General features: G+C 27.9%; 1 protein-coding gene across 1 annotated transcript in view; it reads right to left on the bottom strand.

Moving 5' to 3' along the window:
* LOC129984286 (putative ATP-dependent RNA helicase TDRD12) overlaps positions 1 to 27,094 on the bottom strand; it is a 76,641-nt gene that overhangs the window by 4,043 nt on the left and 45,504 nt on the right. Inside the window, exons 25-36 of the mRNA XM_056094142.1 lie at positions 26,488 to 26,628; positions 25,317 to 25,501; positions 24,123 to 24,260; positions 22,400 to 22,768; positions 17,846 to 18,097; positions 13,708 to 13,906; positions 12,621 to 12,771; positions 10,929 to 11,042; positions 8,163 to 8,427; positions 6,216 to 6,706; positions 1,744 to 1,857; positions 1,009 to 1,168 (exon numbers count right to left, since the gene is read on the bottom strand). Coding sequence (XP_055950117.1) covers positions 1,009 to 1,168; positions 1,744 to 1,857; positions 6,216 to 6,706; positions 8,163 to 8,427; positions 10,929 to 11,042; positions 12,621 to 12,771; positions 13,708 to 13,906; positions 17,846 to 18,097; positions 22,400 to 22,768; positions 24,123 to 24,260; positions 25,317 to 25,501; positions 26,488 to 26,628 — 2,579 coding nt within the window. The remainder of the gene's footprint in view (positions 1 to 1,008; positions 1,169 to 1,743; positions 1,858 to 6,215; positions 6,707 to 8,162; positions 8,428 to 10,928; positions 11,043 to 12,620; positions 12,772 to 13,707; positions 13,907 to 17,845; positions 18,098 to 22,399; positions 22,769 to 24,122; positions 24,261 to 25,316; positions 25,502 to 26,487; positions 26,629 to 27,094) is intronic.

Consider the following 27,094-nt stretch of genomic DNA (forward strand, 5'->3'; position numbering starts at 1 on the left):
GAATGGTGCTATAACTAAACCATCTATAATTGGTTTAGTGCAGGCAGTTTTGACTTAAAACAAGAAAACTGTTCATTTATAATACATACAAAACTTAGAAAGGCCATGCTCACTGAAAATCAGTGAGATATTGGTGTCATTAACATTTCCAGGACAATGGCACATAATAATTTGATCAGGATGGGATATGTATATGTGGTTCTTAGGGCTGAGGATCTGCATAGGGTTCCACATTTATTGGTCTCCTTATGAACCACAGCTCTACCTACTTTAGCAAAACCAAAAATATCTCCTTAATGACATTTGTTCCTGAAAACAATACTTTTTGAACAAAATGTGCATTGAAAATACATATATCCAAGGACAAAAGACCTTGAACTATTGTGATACCTGGACTTTACACAAAAAGTTCTTTGGTTTATTTGGTTAGGAAAAAATGTGCCTACTATGAGTTCTTTCATCACAATAAAACAATCAAATCTGCCAAATTTTATAATTAGCCAGATAAATTGAAAGCCACTATAATAAAATAATGATCGAAATTAATGAACCATTGTCATTTGTCTACATAGTCATAAAACCTATGTCACATTAACTGTAAGAAATAAGCTGATGCAGTTTCATTGGGATATTCTACCACATTCTCCAGATGTGGTAGAATAGCTCCATCCAACTATTAATTATTCCCATCAGTAAAAAGTTATTCCATTATACATAATTCAAATCTGTAAGTGAAATAAAAATGAGGAATATTTTGCAAGTAAGCTTCAATATTTTTTGTAAGAAAATAGTAAAGCTTTCCGAGACAAAAAAAAAAAAGATGATAGAGTAGAAAGGCTCTAACATAGCATAATAAATCCACTTTAAACAATATATATATATATATATATATATATATATATATATATATATATATATATATATATATATATATATATATAAGAGAAAGAAATTTATGGAAACTAATACAAGCTAAATTATTCAGTTTTTTATAATATTTACATGTACCTTTTTGTTCTCTTTTATTAAGCGGGGCCATCTTTCTTCAACTTGTTTCTTTAGAACAATACTCAAGCCTTCTGATCCATTCTTTTCAGTGAAATCGTTAGAATGGACAGCTCCATAGAACTGCTCTTCTGCATAATAGTCTGTATCTCTTAATGATGTTCTAAAAATTTAATAAGAAAAAATTAATTAATTCTTGTTTGATTTCTTTCAAGCTAATAAATATTTATATAGAAAATTAGCAATTTTCTAGTATAGATTATCCATCCCCCCCTCCCATTTAACATCTACAAGGAAATAGTCATCACTTTGTGACAAAATGTAGTTAGCAAAATTTCAATCAAATAAATACTCATACACAAACAAAAAAGCAATAAATTTGTACATGTACATACATCTACAGTGTGTGTGTATACACACAAAAAAAGCAAATTTTAGAGAACTATTTATTAAATCACAATTCCATGTACAGGTCCTTATTATAAATAGACTGTTCAAATGCTTTTTTTTTCTCCTTTTTAATTTTGCTGGTTATCAAGAGAATCTTTCCCACATTTATCATAGCATTCAATAATCAAGACAGCTTACAAGAAAATATTTTTTTTAAATAAAATCTTAAAAAACATTCAACAAAAGAGAAAAACAAATCAAATTTTACAGAAAATTGTATATTTTTTATCAAAAAAAATCTAAATACAAATGAAAAATATTAATAAAAAATTAATATTTAATACTAACTTGAATACAAAACTATAATCCTTTACATCCAGCTCATACAATTGGATTTCTTTAAGTTTCAACAAAATGTGAACGTGTTCTGAAGAGTCCCACCACAAAATCTTGGGTGTAATTCTGTGAAATACAACAAAATAAATTTTTATAACTTAAAATAGAAATCACAAGTTTCCATAAAATTTTCAAAACGTAACGACTTTAGATAACACTATAGCAAAACTCTAAAGATCCAAGTTCCTGTTAGAATCATTGAAGTTCTGCTATAGTGTTATAAAAATTCAAGTTTTTTAATGGAGGGGGGGGTAAAGTAATCAAGGAATAAAATCTTTTTAAGTTAAAATGAATAAAGACAATGAAACACCTACTTTTGACTGATATCTTTAAGCAGTAACATTTTAATACAGTATGTGTGCATACAAAATGTAAATAACAGTTTTCTGTAGCAATTAAATTAATATACTATAAGCATATTTCAACCCTCCCTCCCCACTCAAGAAATAACTTGTTTTACTAATTGTTCAATTAAGTGATTCTCTGGATAGCATATGGACCCAATTAATCCAATAATTGGAATTTGAATAAACTTCAATAATTCATCATTTCATTACTCATTATTCAAGAATTAGGGTTAGTAATTATTTTTCCCTTCAGATTCATTAACATTTTTGAGCAATAAAATTCATTCATTAACAATGAAAAGAATTTTTTAAAAGAAAAACTAAGTAAAAATTGCCAGAGAAAGAGGTGTTGATATAAATACTCTCATCAATTAGAATTTTAATCGCATTCATATTGCCTTTTAACTTTAACCTTCTAGTTCAGGTCCTTAAAATACTGCAGCTTGCTTGAGTTTCACTTTCAGAGATAAGGAAAATTCCCTAGACCCACTTCCCATTTAAAAACTACATCAATAGTCCGGGTTTTAAGGGGTTGATATACAAAAGAGCCCTCCCCCAGCTGATGACTGTAAGGAAATATATGCTAAGAAAATCGATTTAGGCAAACATATCTAATAAACAAAGCACATGTCTAGAGTGTTCAATTAATCATACTTAATAAAAGTTGGAGAAGGTTCCAGTGATTTTCAATCATCTTGGGCACCTTTCACAGTTTCATTGAATGGACATTTGGGACCTTTCAATATTGATACAGATAAATAAATCAGGGTGCATAGTGACAAACTGCTGCAAGAATTAAATACTTTTAAGCAACTTAGTGCCAAAAATTAAGCACCTTTGTATAAGTATGCATCATAAACTGTGTATTTTCTAAGCATAGTATTTTTCTGTTTTATAATATTGCATGGATTTTGTTAAAATTAATTTTCAAGAATTATTTTCAAGTGTTTTTTTTTTTAATTTTAATATTTATTTCTGTAATTGCACACCATTTTTTATTGTAAAATTATGCCTTTTTGGATTTGACAAAAGCATAGAAATTATAAAAAAAATGGAGGAAAACTATTATACACCCCCCCCCCCCAAAAAAAAATTAAGTCAACTTTTATAAGATTAACAATAAAGATTTGTAAGCTTTTTCAACATTTTTAATAATTAAAATATCACATACATATATATTTCTGAAAATGTCAATAGTGATGTAGATGCTCAGCACAACCCAAATTTTGTATTTGCTTTTTATATAAGCAAAAACAATTAAGATCTAACATGGCTGGGATGAAAAGAGTAAATTTCTCCCTGCACTGACTTAACCATTTTATTTAGTAATTTGATTTGAAATCTTATAAAGATAAGAACTAACGCATTCCTATGGGTATCACCACACGTCTAGCAAAATGATATGAAACTGGTGACAGAACAAAGCCGTGCTCTAATAAATGAGTTATTTTTAATCATTTTTAATAGGAAATAATAGCAGTATTCACAAATGATCACACCAAAAAGTAATTGTCTTATCGCTTCTTATTTCTAAAGTGTAGTAAAAATCTTTTTTGAACATTTAATGCTCCTAAAATTTAATGAAACCTGCTTTCTAACCAATAAGGAAAAATTCTTATTTAAAAAAAATTGCAGAAGAAACGTTATATATGTTTTACGAAGAAATGAAAACGCTTTAACAAGTCCTAATTTTCATAAATAAAGGAAACAAATTCATAAAGTCAATAAATAAAAAAACATTTAAAAAATCAGCTCTGTAATTAGAAACAAAATGGAAATAAATCAGCCAGAGCGTCACATCAAAACTTTCTTGGATATTGCCAGGAAATGCCTTGTGTGGTACTGGTGTGCAATAGTTAAGGAATATTAACACTAGGCTTGAAATAAATATTTTTACTGATTCAATCGAGTGATCGATGGCAAGTGTTTTGGGATTAATCTCTGGCATGTGGTTAAAAGTATCTGAAAAGAGAATTTGAGTTTTAAATGCATTCTTTTTAATTGATTAAAGCAAAACTTTGTCTCAAAACTAAACTTGTAGCCCCAAAATTACATATCAAATTTGATATACTTAAGTCTCTACAATTTTGAGCTATCTTGTTTACATATTTCTGAAAAGTACATACCAACATGCGGTGAACCCCTTGTTGGATTTGGTTCAAAATTTGACAGATGTTTATACAACAGATATTAAATCTGTGTGCCAAATTTTAACTATCTAGCTCTCTTAGTTTAGTAATTATGCTACTTTATATTAGAACAGTTGGATAGACAAACAGATTTCCTCTAAACGGATATTGTTGAAAATTTGATCAAAATCTACAAGTTTGATGTGAAGACCGTATACCAAATTTAACCCATCTAGCTCAAAATGCTTTTGGGTCATCTTTGTCAGAGATATACATTATACAAAAATGTGTTTTCGAATTCAAGGAGGAATGAAATGTGGCAATTCATTAAAATCTCAAGTTCAAATATTTTTTTTTGATGATTGCAATATTTTCTCTAAATTTTATATATGAGAAAGTAAATATGCCAATTGAAGCATTTTTTTAAAGAAGTCTTTCTTGAAGTCAGCACAAGACAATATATAGCTTCTTTCAAAATTTAACAAAACTTATAAAATGAAGAATTTTATTTAATGAACATGTTTTAAAATTTTTTAAGTTTAAATAAAAGCAAAGAAAGCTTTTTTTTTTTTTTCCCTGCTACTACAATTTTAACTGCTTTAGAATAATGTATTTCAATGATTCAAAGAAGCAATATCATTTTGAATTTCATTATAATAAAAATCTTTGTTATAAACTATGTCCAAAACTAATTTCTCAGAAATTATTTTTTTAAAAATTACAAAGAAGGTGGGGAGAATCCCTACGCGTTATCTTAATATATGCTGGAATACTTTTTCGAATTCTTCCCTTTTGTTAGTTTTCATTTTTGATATTTCCTGTAAACAAGCCCTTACGACCCTGATTTCAAATTATCATATTCAACTTGTGGAGCAACAAAATAAAAAGAAAAGCTTTCTACACCTTCACGAGAAAATTAAGTACTTCTAATGACCTTTTATGAAAATTGAGCACTTTTAAGATGCTTAAAAATGGCTTCAAATTTAAGCAGTTTTCATGATGCTACACATCCTGTAAATGCTTAATAAGAATTTTATCTGCATTGATATTTTTCGAAGAATAATTTTCTTATAACATTGCTAACAATGTGCTCGTATTATGATTGAACTAATAATCTAAAAAAGGTAGGGGAAATGAATGAAATAAGATTTAAAATGTATTTTTTGTGATTCCCTCTTCCTTCAAAATTAGGCTTAGTGACACAAAACCCCATCTTGTGGGACGATTCCTTTCGTTTATGCTCTGTTCCGTGCGTGCAGGATAGAGGTCTTCTATCTCGAAAGGGTAAAGAGATGTGGCTGGTGATAGCTATTAAGAATCTACTCTCAGTTTTCAACTACGCTGTCATAATGACAATGAACATTCAGACTACTCTGGATGTCTAGGCAGGGTAGGAGTAACTCCTGTATAATTACTGATTTTATAATACATTGGGAAAAGAAGTTATTTTAAGAAGTTTTTTTGTTTTAATATTTTTTTTTCATACACTTAATAATTTTTTATAATTTTTATAAATTATTATTACAAAATCTTATAATCAGATTTTTTTTTCAATTTTATTGCATGAATACTTCTCTTACTGAATCAAAACTATATAAAATGAAACAATAAATTGATAATTGAATTTTAAAAATAACAAAACATTATATTATCATCAGGAAATACATCTGTAGAAGTTTAGAATTCTAATATATCAAGAACTGAATGAAAAATCAATTTCTAAATCTTTTTGCTAAAAATGTAAAAAATTAAAAAGGATTTTTTTTTCATTTCAAATAATTGAATAATTATTTAAATTTTTTAATCATTATATTTATATTTTTTACATAATTTTTCAAGTCTGGAGTTTTATAAAATGATTTGGATTAAAATAATATTCACATGAAAATGGGTGGTAAAAGAAATAAGAATTTATATAATCTGATAAAACCAAAAAAATTCAATATACCTCTTGGAAACTTCCTTCCTTTTCTTATAATTCAACAATCTTTGCAGTGCCAGAACTGGACTGTTGACAACAGTAATATCTTCTTTTACAAATTCTTCAACATTTCCATTAACAGAAATTTCTTCCATGGCCAATTTAAATTTTCTTTCTTCTTTACTTTTTCGCATTTCACTTATTGCCTCATCTACAGCTTCAGAATTAGACATATTTTGAAGCATCATTTTCGATAATGCAGCACAGAAAAGAGCATGGTGATCTTTGTTTTCTGGTGGCAAGTCTTCATCATCTGATGACAAGGAAAATCCAGCTGGAACATCATCGACAAATTCTTTATCTTCATTTGTTTCACTAGGAGCATAAACTGGAACACATTTATCAGCTGGATCCACTAGTCCCTCCTTCAGAAGATGCTCCGATAACGTTTTTTCTCCATTCCATATATCTACTTTATAACGATTGCCAGTATCATAAGAGGTCAATTTAGTATAAGCCTAGAGAGAAAAATTATTTTTAAAAGTGAAATTAAAAAAAAAAAAATACATAAACTGTAAACCATTTATACCAGCAAAAAAATTTGCTGGTATAAATATTATATATAGACTGAATTATAAACTTTCCATAAGCTATTTTGTTAATAGTTGAAGAGCCACAAATCAAGCCTTTAATTGCCAATCTTATTCACACTATTTTAAGAAACCAATTAAGTTTAGACATTTTATTCTTCTGATAATTTTTCAAAAATTTCTAACTTAGAAGTTATAATATGGGTCAGGCTTTTTAATTTTTTTTCTACTCATGATAGCATATATATATTTTTTTACAAATTTAAGTAGTTCATAAGAAACTGGACAACTAACACTGTTGAAAAGATGACCATTTTAATCAATTTGCAATAGAAATGCATCACAATATCATTATTTTTGTTGGTAAATAACATGATTTTGTCAGTTATTTAATGATTATGTCAGCTTCATGAATAAAAAAAGGTTAAAATCTAAAATGGCATTGCTTTCATTGACCTCTACTGTTACTTGATATAAAATATCAAACAAGCATAAATTTTTTTTGGAATTCTTTTATCATCTTGTGCATTTTGAGGATAAAAATAACATTCTTTAATTGGAACAAGATAGCAGGAAATGAAATCTATAATCATTTATCTAAACATTATACTGTTACATTTTGATAAAATCTGCCCATGCCGCCATGGCTTAGTAGATGCATCTTTGACTACGGATTGTCAGGTCAAAGGTTCCAGCCTGAGTGAAGACCTTCATATTATTTACATTCAATTTCCGATATATGCAAATTTGTGTATTTCAAATGTATGCACTACGTAACGTACATTCATTATGTATGCAAATTAACATAATTTGAATATTTAATTCTCATTGGTCATATATAAAGATAACGTATATTCATTATGTATGCAAATTAGCATAATTTGAATATTCAAGTCTCATTGGTCATATATAAGGAGCTGCTATTAAGCTGGTAGCAGTTCAGTCATCTGAATGCTTACTGCTTGTACCTACTGAATAAGGAATTCTCCCCTCTTCAGTTTGACTGTGCATAATTCTACGGAAGAATATACTGAAAAAATCAGTGAGGTGAAATTCACAACTAAAAAGTCTTAATGTCATAATTAAATATTATTTTCTCAAACTGTTTCACAAATACTTTGAATATTTTTTGAAATTCAAATTCTTTTAACCTGAGTGTTTATACTAAATTAAATAGTTCATTAAATGGTAATATTTATATATCAGGTGAGACTTAATGCTAAATTTTCAATTATATATATATATATACACTGTCTTCAAATATTATGAATGTAAAAATTACATAGAAGAAAGATGGTTTTTCTGTTTAGTAAAAGCAGTGGGAATCAACAAAATAAATTTCAAGAATTTCAATAACTAAAAAAAACTAAATTAATAAACATACCTTCAATTCCACAATTTTCATGTTATTAGACTCATCCCTTGTTAAATCTTCTAGAAAATCTGCTGCTTTATCTGACCAACCTCCATGCGGTGCACGGATGCCATCCAATTCACATTCAATTGCTTGAAATGGCAATAACGTGAATTCAGAAGGCAGAATAAAAATCGAATCTTTTGTTGCACAGCAGGAATCGCCAAAGTCCACAAAAAATAATTGCACATCATCAGAATCAGATGACACACTTGTTATTCCAGCTCGATAATACCTAAAATGCATAAACATTAATTACAGTTTTTAAAAGTTTCAAATGGAAAAAATTAGATAAATAATATTATTTAGCTATTAAAGAGAATAATAATGTAGAAAGAAAATAATATGATGAAAAATAGCTCAGTCATTCAAACATTCAAATGAAGAAAGAGAGAGAGAGAGTGCACATGTGCAGATGTGTGAAGAAATGGAATTTTTCGACTACTTTTTATAAGTAAAAAAGAATGAAAATGCTATCATAAAAAATAAAAATAAAAACTTTTTTTTCTTTCTTTATTTATTAAAACCAACTTAATTAGGCAAAAGCGTATTTTTATAAATTTTGGAATTCAAATTTGCATATCTTATTTTAGAATGATTTTTTTTTTAAACTGATGCAATGCTTATTCATTTAAATTACTAAAGTGCTTATTCATTTATTTACTAAATTCATTTAAATTACTCATTTTTCAGCCTTTAAGTTTGCTTACTTTATTACATGGAATTTACTACTATGATCACATCATAAAAAATTATAAATTTTCAAACATTTAGCATTTTTAGCATGTATCAACAAATGTAATAGAAAATCAGTTTAATAAAATTGAATGAGAGATTAAAAACATAGAGTATATCAATACACCAAATAAAATGGTTTCAACTATGAACTGTTTGTCTTTAAAACTCATAAGATATATTTGAATGAAATTTATTCTTATAATTAAATAAATGTACCCTTTCATCTAGACACGTGTCTATCCTTTAAACAATATCTCAGATATGATTGTTATAGATTAACTAATGAAAGTTGTAGTAGAAAATCTCCTGCACATTGGCAGAGTGTTTAAGAAATAAAAACAAAATTATTATTGACACCACATTTTAGGTGTTAATAATATAATCACATTAGAAGTTTTATCTTCTAATGATGGGATCTTCTCAATCCATAATGTTTGCAAACACTCAAATCAAAACTTACCAAACAGATGGGGGGGGGGGGGAGGAGAATGCAAAGCTGAATACAAAATTTTTTAAAAAATGCTGAGAGATAATAATATACAAGCATAATAATATACTATCTAGATAATAATAAACTAGATAATAATATACTTTCAATTTAAACCATGAAGAGAAAATAAAACAAATCAACATATAACAAAAATTGCAGGTCTCATTTTATTGACCATTGCTATTTATTCTTACTAGAGTTTATTTGCATACCAATTTATTGACGTGCAAATAAATTGACTGCTCAGTTAAAAATATATTTACAAGCATTAATTATATAGTTTTTTTCTTCTGAAATATGTTTTTTATTTCTTGTTGCTTTTGATACATTTTTTTACATGTAAACTTTATTTTTAATGTACACTTTCTGCACAGAAACTTGTTATAATTATAAGAAAGATATTTAGACCTATTTTTCTTCTATAACCTAATTTGGAAGGATTTTCACAGATTTTCTATTTTGTACATTAGAAAATGAATTGGAACTAGAATTTCTTGGTCATGATGATCATTCTAATTCATCTAGTGAATCTGTTCTAATGAAATGAATCTATCTAAATGAAAGAGAAAATTCTCCAAATTTTGCATAATTAGTTTATATCAAAATTCAATATAGGTTGGACCATTTATGCTGGTTATTCTTTTTGTCATTTCCATATCTTTTGATGTTTTATCCATAATACACTTAACTAAATAGAGATATAAAAAAATAATAATCTTTCTTGATGGGTTTTGAAAATACTTAATAAAATTCAAATATCCACTTGAAAAAATAAATTTTTATTAAGCATCCAATAGTACTTTTAATTTATTTATATATAAATTAAACTATATATTATTAATAAATTACTTTTTACATTAATATACCCTTTTTTTTAAAAATAAAATACTCAGAGCAGTCTTCCCTACAAGGATCACTTTTTTTCTCTACAAAGTTCACCACTAAAGTGGATGACATAAAGTTTGCTCTATAGTAAACAATTAGTTCAAACTTGTTTGCTCATGTATTTATTGTTAAACAGTCCCCATTTGCTCCATATTGTTAAACAGTATTTGTTCTTTCCCATTCATTGTTATTTCATTTTCACCTTTCTGCAATAATGAATCAATATAAATTAACCCACCAAGTCAAAATCACCAAAAGCAGATCAAGAGAAATTTAAAACTGGCAATGAAAAATATTCACCTAATGTGAAGTTGACACCATATTTTATTCAAAAATTTCAAGAAATGGGAACCATTTAAAAAAAGAAGATAAATTGCAGGTTAAATATTTTATGAGTGGCTTGTAGAATATAAACTAAATAATATTAACTTTTGTTTATGTCTGCAAAATGCAAATTCCTAAGTCATTGATTGTAAAATTATTGTAAATTGAATCAAGGTAATTATTTCAGGAAAATTACAATTTCAATAAAGACTTATTAAGAACAGAGAAATAATAAAGCAATCTAATAAAATGATTGAAATAATAAAAATGAATAGTATTTAAATAATTTTTATTCATACCTGTTATCTAACGAAAATGGTGCAATACAGTGCATGCCATTCAGTAATGTTGAACATTTTTTCAATTTTTTGGCTTCAACATGGGCATTAATTTTTTCCAATAACTCACTTAAACTATAAACAAATAAACAGTAATTATAAATTACATAAATTTTACAGTTTTTACTATTTAAATAAATGGGTTCAGGAAGGATAATTGGGAACAGTGAGATGCACCGCTGAGGTTTTAGAGTGCTAGCTTTAGCTGGTGCCTTCATTAAAGTACTCAAAAGGAAGATTAACAAGATTTCTCCCCTTTCTTTCAGAATTATTTTCTAATGTTTATTTACTTTAATTGGAATCATGTTTTAAAAAAAAGTGAAACTAATACACACCTAAATGTCCTTATTTATGCATTACATTATTTACGAAGTCAGTTACAAAGTTATGTATTTCTTATATCTAAAGAATACAGCAGTTAAAAATATAATTTATTTTTCATAATTGGACTTTCTCCTAAAAAACAGAATAGTGTTCTCAATTACTCTTGGCAATGTTCTTCATGGGGTAAATAGAAGAGAGGCTTTTATTGTAATAAAAATTGATATTATTCTTGCATTTGGAATAATTTATTACCTGATTGAAAGCAGTATTAAATCTAGTAAAGAGGTAGCATTTGCCCTGTAAATAATGTTGATAATTTTATATCAAATTAACAATTGAAATTTTAAAAACAATTTACCATGTGATCTATATACATATTAACCTTTCATGAATAAAGGTAATTATTATTAACATTAACAATTTCATGATCTTTGATGACAAATACGGAAAAAAATACAAAAAAGTGATATAAAAAAAAGAAGAAAAATGTAATATTGAGGAAGAATTCTGATGATTTTAACCCTTAGTAAGAAGAGGAGGTTTTGAAGATAGAAGTAATTGACATTGAAGGACAATTTGCAATTTTTGTATCAGATAAAAGCTATTCTAATAGATCATATTAATACTTTCTAGGCAACATTAATATCAGAGAAAAATGAGTTGAATAAGAAACTGAATGCTCTTTTTGAAGTGAGAGCCTTCTGCTATTAAATTGAACTAGTACTCCTTACTCATTTTAAATTGTGTCCTAAGGTATTTATTTCTCGTCTCTCATAAAATTCATTCATGTATATTTTTATTAAGGCTTATTTCCAAATAAATAAATAAATAAGAACAGAATGATTACAAATTACTCCAAATTGAAGGAATTACCATAGTTTATATTCAATATTCTATAAACTAAAATGTAATTTGAAAAACAGTAAAAAGTCAGTATTTTGAGGTAGTTGGAAATGGATAGAAAAATAAATTTTCAGACAGTAAGGAGCAGTGTTTTATTTCAAATATATTCTCCACAAATTCACTTGTTACTGTTATCAGAAACCCAAAAAATTATCTCATAATTATCGAATAATCTCTGGGTAATAGGGAACATACCACATGAATTGTTAAAATTGTTGTACTTCAAACCGATTAATTAATAAATTTTTTGTTCAATGAATCTACAATAATTCATAATTTTTATTCATACAATTTATGAAGTTATTTTCCTTTTCACATAATAATTCCATAGTGAAGAAAATGACTAGGTCTGCAAAATCTATTACCAATTATCCTGCCGGACCCTAATGCATTGAGATTGCAATTTGAATATGAAATGAAACTAACCAATCCACAAATTTGACTCGCTGTACATAGATCTGATGTGGTGAAATAACACTAGAAACATAAACATCTTCATACACATTTAACTCCAAGAACGCATAAGAGACTTGAATTTTTAAATCCTCATGAATTATTTTTTCTTGTGAACTTGAACCTGAATATAAAATATAGTAGAAAAATGAATAACAAATACAAAGCAATTCTACATTACATATATATATTTAAATATATATTACCAATTACCAATTTCTACAATTCAACTCTAAAAACTAGATTACTATTAGGATATCATTCAATTTAAAGCTAGGTTTTAGTAATGTAGTAAATGTTGATTCAAAGACACTAAGAAGTAAAAAAATTACATTTGCTAGATTAAAGTCTAAAACTTACAAAATTCATATATTTTCATTTTGTTTATTATAAAGGCATTTTTAATATAAAACAAAATCAAATTTAACTATATATGGTATTTATGTTACCTGAAAAACAAAATCTGAAAAATACTGACATTCTTTGATGAATGCAATCATTCTAATCACTGCCATTCAACATTTACAGGATAATAATCACAACATTCATCAGAGAATGTTGACGCTCTCTGATTCGATTTTACACACTAACATATACATTTTCTTTAACAGATAAATTTAATTATATATATAAAAGTGATTTACTGTATAATCATATTTAACACATATACTAATTTTTAATTCATTAATATATATTCCTTTTCTGCATGATCAAATGAAATTAAGAATAGCATATTAAAAATTTTATCTTTTCCTTTTTACAGAATTTTTAGGAATAAAAATTGATGGTTAATTACTGAAAACTTGGAAATTTTATATGCATTCTAATATCGGGGGTGGGGTGGGGAATTTAACTTTGATGGCAGACAGAATGAAGTTAATAAAATAATTTTTTAAAAAGAAAATGCTAGCTAAGTAAAAATAAGTTCCAAATTATCAATATAGATTTCAATTAAGTGTAAACATTCAAGTTATTTGTCCACGGATAATTTGTATTAGGGAAAAGAATGCATATGATTCAAATTGATAAAAAAATTAATGAAACAAAAAATTATAATTACTTATTTGGCTAGGCAGTTGAATCTTATTCTGACATGCTTTAAACAGTAATGGCAAATGTTTTTCATTCTCCATGGCAAATTCTGCATCTCTTAAAGATTTATCCACAGTTAAAACATTTAGGTAGTCATTATTAAATGCCAACTTTTCTCTCAGAACCATTGGATGCAACCAGAGTGTTTCTCCGAGGCATAAAACAATCTGAAATTTGCAATCAAAGTGTCCAAAAATTTAAATAAAATATATATCATTTTCAAACATAATAATTTTTTAATAACATAATAATTAATTTGAAACCAATAATTTGTTGGGCCATTTTTTGTAAAATGATAAGATGATGTAGCTCTTAACAACATTACTAAATTATCCAATTAGGCCTGAATGTATATTAGAGTAGCAATATCTCCCATCCAAAATCCCATTTATAACTAATAGCCAAAAAATCAATCCTAAGTTTGAATCCTGTTTGTACCAACTATCATAATATCTCTTAGTTCCATCACTTAAAAATACATACATATATTGTTCATATGCAATATTTACAATTCTATTTGGAATTCCCAATTTGCATAATAACTTGTATACATGATTCCGTCCAATGGAGTAAAGCAGATTTTATATATCGAATGAAATCATACAAGTTACATATTCATTGATTTTTAAATAGCATAAAAATACCTGAATTCTACTTAGGATATCTGCAGTAACAAGTCTTTTTCTAAAATTGAACTAACAAGGTTTTAAAATATTGTTTTCTTTAAATATGTGGAGAAATGATTAATTAATCCAATATTTTGTCATATATACGGAGCAAACAAATTGGTCTTTCAAGAATAATTACTGGCCTTCGCAGTAGCTGCCCTAATGATATTGTATTGTATGAGAGCGATCTATCACCTCTTTCTCTGAGAAGTTACTGTCATTCAAAATATTACAAAAAGCTCTTTAGCTACAATGATCAGCACAGAACTTCTGCTTATCTTCATTCATGGCATAATAATAAGCGTTTAAAGAAGCACAGCCCTTTTTCCTTCGCAAAAGAGATGGGTCTTCCTTCTAGAGATGTGGAACCACATTCCTTAAAGCCTTATTGGCATTTTATGTTTGACCTTGATCGAATTCATTTCCATACTGATCTCTAGGCCAAGATTAGCAAAAAGTCAGAGTTACCTGAATTTATTAGACAAATGTCTCTGGAAACAATTCATAGGATTCCATCTTCGGCTCTGAAATGTACACTGATGGCAGTAAAGGAGATGGTGACGTTTCTGGTAGTGGCGTGCACACTGAGACTCCTGAAGGAACTACTGATATTTTTTTTAGTAATCCTGTCAACTGTTCTGTATTCAGGTCCGCACTTATTGCAATCTATAAGGGACTTCAATATATTGACACGTCCTCTGAAATTGTCTTCGGAGACATTTGGATTTTAACGGACAGTCGTGCCTCTATACAGCACCTTTCTCATTGGACAAGTCTCAGTGGAGGACAAGATTAGCATGAATATCTTAGACCTTATTGCCATGCTCTCCACTGATCACTCTATACACTTTCAATCGATCCCCTCACATGTTGGTTTAAATGACAATGAGATAACGGATAACTTAGCTAAGACTGCCTCAGCTGACATATTTCATGGTGATGCAACACTAACTGATTCTGAAACCTCCTCTATCAAAAAGATGGAGTCGAGCACTCTTTGAAGAGTCCCACCTGCTCACCTTTGTTAAGAGTCCTGGTTGGTGCCACCGCCTGAATAATATCTCTAGAAAACAGCAAACGGCTCTCACTCGTTTTTTGAGTGGACACACCAAATCCCACACCTTCCAACACGGTCGGAAGGTCTTTTCTGAATGTCCTTGGTGCAAGGCAGATCGAGCCTATCCCCAATCACATTCTTAAATGTTTAAATTTTACGATTTTTGAGATTTTAAGAGATTTGCTATTGTTTATGTATAGCGCAGCTATAACACCTGGAATTAGAAACAACAACAACAACAATTCTATTCGGTCTTGGGTTTAACCTTTTATTTACCCACTATACTTTAAAGTACCATTTAAATCCGGCTTATGTCTTCACAATATGACTATTTTTTCTAATAGTATTTGAAAAAACATGAAAAACTAATTTCCAATAGAAAATAGTACATATCGACTAAAAATAACATTAAAATATTTTATTATTAATTAAATTATTTAAATTAATTTTAAATTTTTTTTTCTTCTTTCTGTGTTTATTCTGTACCAAAATTTAACTAATGGTTCAAAAATAAATTAGGGAAAAAATGATAAAATAATTTGATTAATAAAGGATTAAGACAATTTTGGCCTGTTTCCATCAGTCGGGGAATATCCCATACTGTATACAGAGTTTAATAACTGTAGAAACAATACTTTATCTGCCTTAAGTATTTCAGAATATAGTGATCATACATCAATAATAGGAACTCTCTTCTTTTTCATTGTTTAAAAGTAATACTCAAACAATACATTATAAACATACTACACTAGTGCTGAAATTTCCTTTTAAATTTGAATGTCATTCAATTCCTACTATTAGTTCACACTCTCCCTATATATATATTATATATATATATATATATATATATATATATATATCTTATTTAAATTTTCAATCGTTAATAAAATACTTTTTATTCATCCACTCAAGTTCAAATACATTTTTTTTTAAACTTGTAGTGAATGACACTTGATGTTAATACAGTTTTTCAAATATTATTTCATTAATTATTAAATCTAATTAATATATAATACTTTAAACAGAATTTTAGCAGTTTATAATTAAAATTGAAATCAACAGGCAGTAGCTCAATCGGTAAAATGCAAGGATTTCAGTATTTTTCATGTGAAGGTGAAGAATGCGAGTTCAATTCTTGCGAAAGTAGGAATTGATTTAAAAAAGTATTTTTTATATATTACTTGTTTTTTAAATAGAATTGTGCATCAATTACTTTAGGAAAATATTGCTTCAAAATATAACCTTTATTTCCATTGAAATCTTTACTTTACTCCCTATTTTTTCCCCCTTTCTTTTTATGAAGCCTATTTTAATTTCAATCATCTTATATTATAACTTTTGATAGTTTCTATACACTTTTTTTACACTACACTTTCTAGAAAATTCCTAGAGGAATTCTTTTAGGCCTATTTTATCATAAGCATGTCTTATGAAAACCCCTTTGAAAAATAGCTCCCCCCTCTTTGCCAACTTTAATGCGCTTAAGTGTCCAACATAATTCTCTGGCTCAACACCTTTTAACCTGTCACAGTCAGAGAAGTCCATTATAGCTTGCAATTCAAAAATAAATTATATTTCTCAAAGAAAGTTTTTTTACCTTATAATTAAGTAATGCACAAAAGACAATCATAAGTGCAATTATTCACAAAATCTAACACATACACAGGTAAAATAAGTATTCATCTGGTGTTCTACAGAAACACAACACAACCAATTATGGTTGAATTTCTATCCATGCGATTAAATTGAAAGACTGCCTTTAAAGTAGCACTGAGATGAAAACTAAGGTTGTGCTCTAATGGTCAATGCTAGCATGATACAACACCTGACATAAGAGATCCTTTCTGTCATTAGAATAGAGGTAATTCAAGCCCACTTCATTACTCTGCCCAAAAAGTAAGTGAGAATCAACTATAGAACTGAAAATTCTTCATTCCCATACATTTGAAAGAAAAGCCCCCATCTCATCCAATGAGAGCTGAGCCAAGGAATGACTATCAAAAGCATAGCAGGCTCTGGCAACCACAGTAATTCTCCAATCACAAGACTAAGATTATCATTAAGTTATAATAACCTTACAAACTGACTTGATATGGAGGGTAATGGAATCAATTAACTATATTATTTTCTATTCTATCTTGAGATTAATTTCATAATTTTTGTCAAGTGATAAGGGTGATATAAGACAGAATTCTCGTTTCAAATTTCCTTTTTTCATTAATGTGAGAGGTCTGAAAGCAGAGCAAACTTTTCAAAAGAAATGGATCCCAAATTTGTAACCTTCAGATCCCCAAAACAAGACTTTGACATCAAACTACTATGATTTTGAGAAAGAAAAAAGTTCTTAAAAGTAAAATGAAAATATAGTAAATATTTCATACTTTTCCGTGAATTTCTTTATCCATTATCAACTTCTTAACAAAGTGGTTTGCTTGGGGATTCCAATCTAAGCAGGAATCAGGGGTGGTAACATTACATAAGTAAATCTCAACTGCATGAGGAGGAGGAAGCTCATCACAAGTGAGATCTTTATAAAGTTCACATGTATCACAAGTCTGAATAAAGCCATCATCCCTAAACATAAGAGTTATCTTCTGAGAATTCGTTTCAGGAGTTCTTGTGATGTTCATTACCTAAAATATAATATAATAATAAAACAATAAATTTTCCAGCAAAGGAAATATAACATCTTGCACCAATAGAAAAAAGAAATAAGTTTTTAAGAAGTGCTCAAATTAATTAATTAGTGGAACTGTTTTTTAAAGAAACAACATATGTTTATGTATCAGCATATTAAATTCTAAAAAATAAAAATGTCTCAAACATTGCACCATCATAATGTTTTAGGACTGATACATCTATCTTTATATTACTTTTAAAAGTTTAATCATTAACACTGCATCACAGTAAAGATATCATCACAATGATTATGAATATAAATATAGAGACAACAACAAAGAAAAATATTACTATGAAATATATTTAAAAATATTTTGAATCATTCATTAAAGTTATAGAAGTGCATGGAAATATAGTTGATATAACTAAAAAACATTTTTTAATGTAATAAAATTATTTTTGTAAAATAATATGCTCAAAACTTATTGAGAAAAGTATCTTCCAAATCAGCACCGAATAAAATTTTTTAAACACCCTTTCTCAGTGCATGGTAGTGTGGTGGTGCTTCAACGCACTGGGCAAAATCGACTCAGCCTTTCATCCCTTCAGTGGATCGATAAACTGAGGAACAAAACACTAGAGGTTCTGCATTAGGCTGACCACCTAACTGGGACATAGCCTTGAACCCCAGAGCCCTCAGTCAAGAAAGCAGATATGAGCACTGTAGGCTTTAGCCTATATGAGCTGCTGTGCCACTGAGTTTAGTTTTTCTCAGTGCACATCTACAATCAAAAAGAAAACTTGCTAAATTTGAAAGTTCCAAGTCTAACAATTTGCCTTATACTATGTTTTGCACTATTTTTAATCATGCATATTGCAAATTATATATAATATTCCAGCCTATAAAAATTAGATTAAAACAGTGAAAATTTATTGAGGTGTAAACATCATTAAATAACAACGTTAAAATGCCCATAAGACAATCAGACTTGATATCAGAATAAGTAGACAATATGCTATGGTAAATGCAATTAACTAGCAATTATGTATAACTACTTGTAATTATTCATAAACACAAATAAGTTAATTGGCAATTATGACCAATCACTGTATTAATCAACCTTTACTGCAGCAGATGTATCATATTGGATGAATGCTGTATCATTGTTGAAAGGAAATAGAACGTGTTTTCTTTTTTTTAAAGGGGTAGGGTTATCAACAGAAGAATTGTTTTCATTCAGCTGAATTTCATTCAAAGCCACGGGAGGGTGATACCTGAGGAAGCACTTCCTTCCATCGCAGTTCTAAAGTTAAATTCTACCAATAAACCCCCATAGTGAATTCAACTGAAATTTAATGAATTTTATTTATTCCCTTGTCAGAGAAAGATATTTAAAATTTTTAAGTTTAAATAATTTTTAAAAAAATATAATTTAGCAAATTACATCTGAAATTCATTTTGCAGGTATGCTTGTTTTCTCAAAAAAAAAAAATCACTTTCTGGATTATGTCAAAGAACACAAAGGTGTCATGGCTTGCAGACAACAAGGAACATCAGAAGAAGCATAAAGAAGTTTGAAACAAGCTTAAAATGTCCGAAACAAATTCTTTAATAAAAATTTCATAGCCAGCTAAAATCTAAAAACATTCAAAAATGGAAATACATTACTTGTCAAAACCAAAATTATAAATTTGTCATGTATCAGTTTTAAAATTAATCGCTGTAGTAGCGTGCAAAGTGTCTTCACAATAAGAAAAAATTTAGCAGAGAAGTGATTTCAAGTGTCAGGAAGAAGAAACTGATTTTACAGCAATCTTACTCTTCTATTTTCTTTTCTGACTCACAAAAACCTAGTTCAACCTGGTTCAATTGGACCATACTTTCATCTGAATTAAATATTATTGTCATAGAGATTACTTAATACAAATGAATCCAGTGAATGACCATTACAGCATATCATAATAATTCAATACTATGATTTAAAACTTTAATATACTTTTAAAAAATCCCTTCACATTCCTGTATTAATAACCATGCCTAAATTTTTATTGGTATATACAGATCAAAAGGTGATAACTTCATAACTTTATGAACACATGTTTATTTATTATGGCTAATAAATGCATAGTATACATCAGGGTGGTGAACTTTTATAAATCAACATACTATTTTTTCTAAAGAAATACTGAATGAGATATAGATGTGCCATCAAATAATTTTGACGTGATTATTGGGAAGATAATAAAGCTAAATACTAACAACACAAAACTACTACGAAAAAATACATTTTGCACTGTATAGTAGTAAATGTTTTAGTTATATGTGTAATTCAAATCAAAGTACCATTAGTGTGACTTCTGTTGTTGCAGATTAGATGACAAATAACTTATATTAGGTAAGATTGTAACATGCTAAGATGAATTATAAGATATTATTTTTAGCAGAATGCATGCTGAATCAGACTCATCTACCAAACGGTTTCTAAGTGAGTCTTTAATGTTATTCATCTCTGTAAATAATGACTTGCAGGCATAAGTAGATGAAAAATGGTTAAAATAGCATGAGCCAGCTTCTTCAAACAGCAAAATATGTTTGGAATCTAATTCCATGTGTCCAAAATTTCGTTACTGTCATTTTTACTTATATTGCTTGTTAATGTTTCTGTTACAATCAATTCCAACTTTTTCCTTGTTTCAATAAATTTTTGAATCCATATTGAGCTAGACTGGAAATCAATCAGTTGCATTTCAAATTCTTCAATTTCTAACTCATCGAATTGGGACAAGTTCAGTTTATCAAATGAAGTCACATCTGGATGCATAATAATCTTGAGCATTTCCGACAATTCTTTGAACTCAGAAAATCTAGCTGAAAATTCCTTGATTAAAGAATCAATTTTGGAAATAACTTTTCCTTCGTCTGGTTTCCCATGTACATCTGAATCTTTGATTTTTTTTTCCCCCATGTTTGGGAAGTACTTGTAGTTTCTTGTAATAATATTGTTCCTGAAAACATGCAGTTTAGTGTCAAAAGCATAAATGAGATTCATCATGATGATAATTGTTTTATTTGTGCCTTGAAGCTTTAAATTCAATTCACTGAAATGTTGGCATATATCTTTAAAAAACACCAATTTTGAAAGCCTTAACTTACCAGCAAATATATTTTTTTTTTCTGTAGGACATGATTTTCTATTGTTCCACTTAGTATTTGTTGAATTTCCGAATTATTTCACTCATTCGTTGATACCATCCATCGACTTTAAATTGCATCTAATGGAAACTATTTCATTGTTTTCAACAATTTCAGTTTTGAAATTAGGAGGGAAATTCTTGACTGTTATTCATACGAATATGCTCAGACAAATTCATTTAGTCAGTAAATAAAAGATTAAAAAGAGAGAGAGAGGGGGAGATAAAAATCACACAACAAAGCATAAAAGCAGATTTGTTCTTTGGAAATTACAATCCTAGCAATAAGAACTGAACCTACTTGGAAGTTTGCACATAATGACGTCACATTTTCTTTGCAGAGTGCGCGATGGTGCGAACCAATGATATCGACCAATTTTCTTCTATACATGAAATAGGGTAGAGAGAGCATATGCACTCCATGCATCATGACCAATCACTCGCGTTTGTTCATAATGCTTCATAGTGAACATTGTTATTTTAAACTAAAATGCAAACCATTTTGATTGGCGGCATGCCCAAGATATTGTGTTGTGTGCCATCAATAGCACGGATGTCACTGATTCGCCATCCCTTGTTTGTATACAATATTATGTAAGCAAAATAAGCACACATTCAATATTCTTAAATACTGTAAAAACTAAATGAATATAATAACATAGATAGGAATCTGGCCAATCAAACTGAAATTATGGCAAAGATATAATTTTATCCTGATATTTTATTTTATAGTATTTCTATTTTTTTCATTCATTTATTCATTATTATTTACAAATTTACATATTTGGCCAATAGGCTAATAACACCGTTTTTCCCCTTCTCTCCCCCCCCCCCAACTTCCTTGTGGCCACTTCTCATACATATGAACTAAAGCACCTATCTACTCTGTGTACTCGGAAATATGCCAATGCTAACCAGTTGCTCCATGGATGCTATTTTTAATAATAATTTTTTAAACATTTGTTATTCATTAACATTTTCCTATGCATTAAACCTAAAAAGGGAAAAAATTTAATTTAACTAAGTCTAAATAATTCAGAGATAATAATTAATGATTAATTTCCATTAAATCTGAAACTTTTCAACAATGAGTAAAAAGTAAATTATCATAAAATATTTCTCACCTTAACTCTATAGAAAAAACCATTTCCATACTGAATGATGTAATTTCCACCAATAACTGGACAATCCTCCACTTTCCGATTTGATTCTGTGGAATAAAATTTCTTCAACTTCAAACCCATCTCAGCATATTCACTGCTTAAACACACTGCTTGCTCACAACCAGGAGGGACATATTTGATAACTCGAGCACAAAAATGAGATGCATCAAACATGTGTGTTATTTTGGCATGGACATTCCCTTCTCTAAAAATAACTTTTGGTTGATCAACAACAGAGTTTATATGATGCCTCTTTTCACAATGAGGTAATTTACAAAAGCCAAATGCTTTAAAAAATCTACATAAAGGAGTATTAGGATTACCAACAACCTATAAAGAAAGATATAATTTGATAAATCTAAGCATTCTAATGCAAATTAGAGTTTATATAAAAATTAAAAGTTTTAATAAACATAAAAGCAGATTTTATATAACTTTGAAATGCAGAAATGGCGCCTTAAATATGCATATGATAAAATGAATAGATTATAAACTATCATCACATAAAAATAAGCAATAATTATATTTTTTTAAGTTTGTAAAATGTAAATTTCTGAAATTTCATTAATGCTTTTCACATTTCCACATACACTGAAAAATGTAATAATATTCTTTATAAATATTCTTTTGATGTACATACTAAAAGATAACTGTTAAAATGGATTTTGATAAGAAAGGTATAATCTAACTCTTTTAACAAATATTCATTGTCCTTAATGCAAATCAAATTCATCACAAATTTATAATCCAGAATTTGTTATTAGACTAATGTTAATTCAGTTTGGCAAATAATTATCCTCTAGCACATATTTAACACCAAAGTTAGTAAATATACATAAATCATTAATAAGTCTGATTGATTAGATCAATTTGACATATAAGGATAAAATATTTCTAGGATATTATATTCAAATCTGGAATAATAATAATAAAAACCTGTAGCCAACTTATAAGATGTTTCAGAATTCATTTTTCAAAATTCTTTGTTCAACAATCAAATAAGAGAATAACCAGAATTAACCCTATGAGCCCTGACTACCCGATATCGCTCCATTCGATATAGGCTTGATTGGGACAGTTAAATGAGTTTAAGAGGTGAAAGGTATTAAGAGGTGATGAGCATTCATGTAAACTCATTTAACTGCCCCAAACCGCCTGAGTCAGGCCCCGTTTGAACACGGCAATATTGGGTGGTCAGAGCTCATAGGATTAATAAATATCTGAATACAAAAGTTATATTTCTGAAAACATTCAAAAAATGCTTCTCAATGAGTTTAAGTGAAAGCTAAATGAAATACAAAAATTAAGGGACTGTAAAATAAAAAGAAAAATAAATTTTAAAAAAATTATTTTTTTTTAATTTGATAAATTACAATACTTAATATCAGACTTATGACTAAAAATTATTTTATGCAGAGTTTTACAAAAATTAGCAATAAATGTGGATTAGTTGCATTAAAACAAAACCTTAAAATAAAAAAGCTCACTCATTTTCATAAAAGGTTAAATACAGAACAGCATGGTGACTTACATATTGTGTATATAGAATTTAACATTAACACATATATCATAAGGAATATTCTACTGCATCTAAACTGATGTGAAAGCAAATCAATTTCCATTGAAAATACATATTAAATTAACATTATTAATTCATAATTATCAAAACAAACAAATATATTACCTTCTTTTGTTTATTAATAAAATCAATTAATTCTTTAGTAACATCGTTTCCAATTCTTTTAATAATTTTCATAATAGGAAGAGCTTGTACAGAGCACATTTCCGATATTAGAATATGACACCCACGGTCAACAATTTTCTAAAAGAAAAATAAAACAGGAAGTTTAATGATGAATAATATTGGCAAAATTATTATTTAGACTCTGACCATCAAGATAAGTAACACATGCTGCTTGAATTTTGTCTCGACAAGGAATGTTCAGATATTGCCATAAATCGAAATTCACATATCTAAATTTTACACATTCTACCAGAAAGTGTAGCAATGACTTGTATGAAATATTTTTCAACTTAAAAAATTCACATTAGGAATACTGATGAGCTAAATTAAAATTTAAAGCAAATAAATAAACAAACTTACATCAAAGGTAAAAATTAATATAAATTTAAAGCATTCAAATTAAAAGGAAAATGTAAAAATACATTTTCATCAATGCATTATTTTTTCGTAAAATTCTTAATTTTACGAATATTGAATTTTATTTTATATACATATACATAGAATGTTCAAACAAAGGGAAAAAATGAAGACGGTTCAACTTATGTTTTGTTGCAAATATGTACATTAATTTTATATATGTAATGAAAAAGAATATCGTAAAAAATTTCTGATTGGCAAAATGCCATGCTTGTATTAAAAAGAGGAATAATATGTAAATCAGCAAATGTTTGCTTGTAATGCAAGAAAATCAATTCATTCAGCAAATAAGCAGCTGTAGATTCCTCAATCAAGAGGGGGAAGTGCCAAGAAACTAGTGATTTTCAAATGACACAAGCTCCTTGAAATAATACCTCACAAAAAGCAAAGAAAACAAAATGTTTAAAATATTGAGTATATATCGTTATTATTTTTTTTATCATAGCTGGTAAACTGAGAATTTATCCCTTTATGACAATTATAAATTTATAGAAACTATTTTTGATATGGCTGTTTAACTAAAATTAAAAATTATCTTTCATATAGTAAATACAACATTCTAAAGTTATGTTATCCTTCATTTATATTTTAAATATTTCTACTTTTTCAAATTACATTTAAATGTTTGTTCAGGACAACATTTAAATATTTAAAGTCTAGTGATAAAATAAGACATTGTAAGTGAAATAAATCTTTCAAATCATTATTAATGCATACAGAATTCTGAAAATGTTCAGCAATGCAACCAAATCGATTTCCAAATTGCAGTCTGGAAATTTCTGGTACATCATAATGAATAATATAGTTAGCATCACACAGAGTCATGCCAGTCAATGCGGGATCTGTGACAATGAGGCAATATGGCAATCCTGAGTTCACACATTTCCAATCCCTAATAATACCTACAAAGAAAGACAAAACATGTTATTTTTTCCCCTTAAACAGCAAATGAATACATTTTGTATTTTCAATTATGACATCGCTATTCTTTTGTCAAAAGATTCAAATAAATGACGTTAATTTGAAATAAATCTAGCTATGTTCTTATATTTTTTTATAGGATTATAATTAAAATAAAAATGTAAAGAACTTGAAATGCAAATTCGTGTTAAAAATAAAACAATATTTCAAAAATTATAAATTAAAAATATGTTTTTCCCCCTTTCTTAAATATTTAATCAGCTATGTTTATTTAGGTGCTTATGTTATACAATACCACTGAAAAAATTTATTACGAACCCTACACTGCATAGTATACCATGTTTGCAAAATTTTCTTTTATTTTTTCAATTTACATTACATAATTTATGAATTCATTATAAAAATTATTTAGTACAATACACCTGAAGAAGGGAAGTTTTTTTGATAATGAGATTTTAATTAAATAATTTATAATTTCACAATCTAATTTAATATTAATTGTTTTTTCTGTTTTTCTTACACACATGCACACATACAGAGAGAAAAAAAAAACATTTATTTGAATATTAAATCAAACCATGATGAATAAATTTAAAGGATAAGCAGAGTAAATGATGTAAAGATGAGAAAGTAGTGGGGAAAGGGGATCAATTTTAATTACTTTTTTCACATTAAAGTGACAAATGAAAATTGCTTTATAAAGTGAAAAGTATTTGGTAGAATTATAAAGTAACTTAAAAGAACTTATTTATTAAATATTATAAGTATATTTTCAATTTTCCTTCATGTTTTTATTTTTGTAATTTATAATATATGCCTCCTTATTGCTCTGACTTATTAGTTAGTCCTCCATTAGTCCACTTTCTTATGCTAATCTTAAACCATATATAGTGAAATATTAATTATCCATAAATAAAAGTAGTTCATTTATAAGAATGAAAACCAAAATTGTGAAGAAAAAAATTACCATCAGAAATATAGTGCTCCATTTTTTCTGTGACTAAGAAAGATCTTATTTTTTCAGACTGTAAAAAACAATGTATCTCGAATGCTTTTTTAATATCCTGAGTGCATACAATGGTTCTTTTACTGCATTCTTTAACAATTTCTGAAATAAAAGAAAGGAGACAAAAAATTTTAGAACATGATTCTGATTAAAGATGATATAATTTTTCTACCTGCATTCCTGAATTTTTCATCAAATTTGTCGGCAAACATTATAAAGATGAAACAAGAAAAACAAAACAAATACAAAATTAAGTTTCGCCAAAAAGGTAAGACGATAAATGTAAATTATATATTCCCACAGGTAATGGTGTAGACTATTCACATTAATTTGTTACTCAAATAAATATAATAGTCCTTTTTGAATGTGAAAATTAATTTTAATGCAACATGTGAAATCTTGGAGCTTTCAGTAACTTCAGAACACTTAGCACTAACATGATTGATAATAAACTTATGGTTCACATACATATACATGCACATACAAAATGGTTAAATGTGAGCAATGTTCATATTGCCAAAATTAAATATTCTGAACATTAAAAGGCAGAATGGCATTAATGCTTAAA

The sequence above is a fragment of the Argiope bruennichi genome, chromosome 9 (assembly GCF_947563725.1).
Source record: "Argiope bruennichi chromosome 9, qqArgBrue1.1, whole genome shotgun sequence".
NCBI lineage: Eukaryota > Metazoa > Arthropoda > Arachnida > Araneae > Araneidae > Argiope > Argiope bruennichi.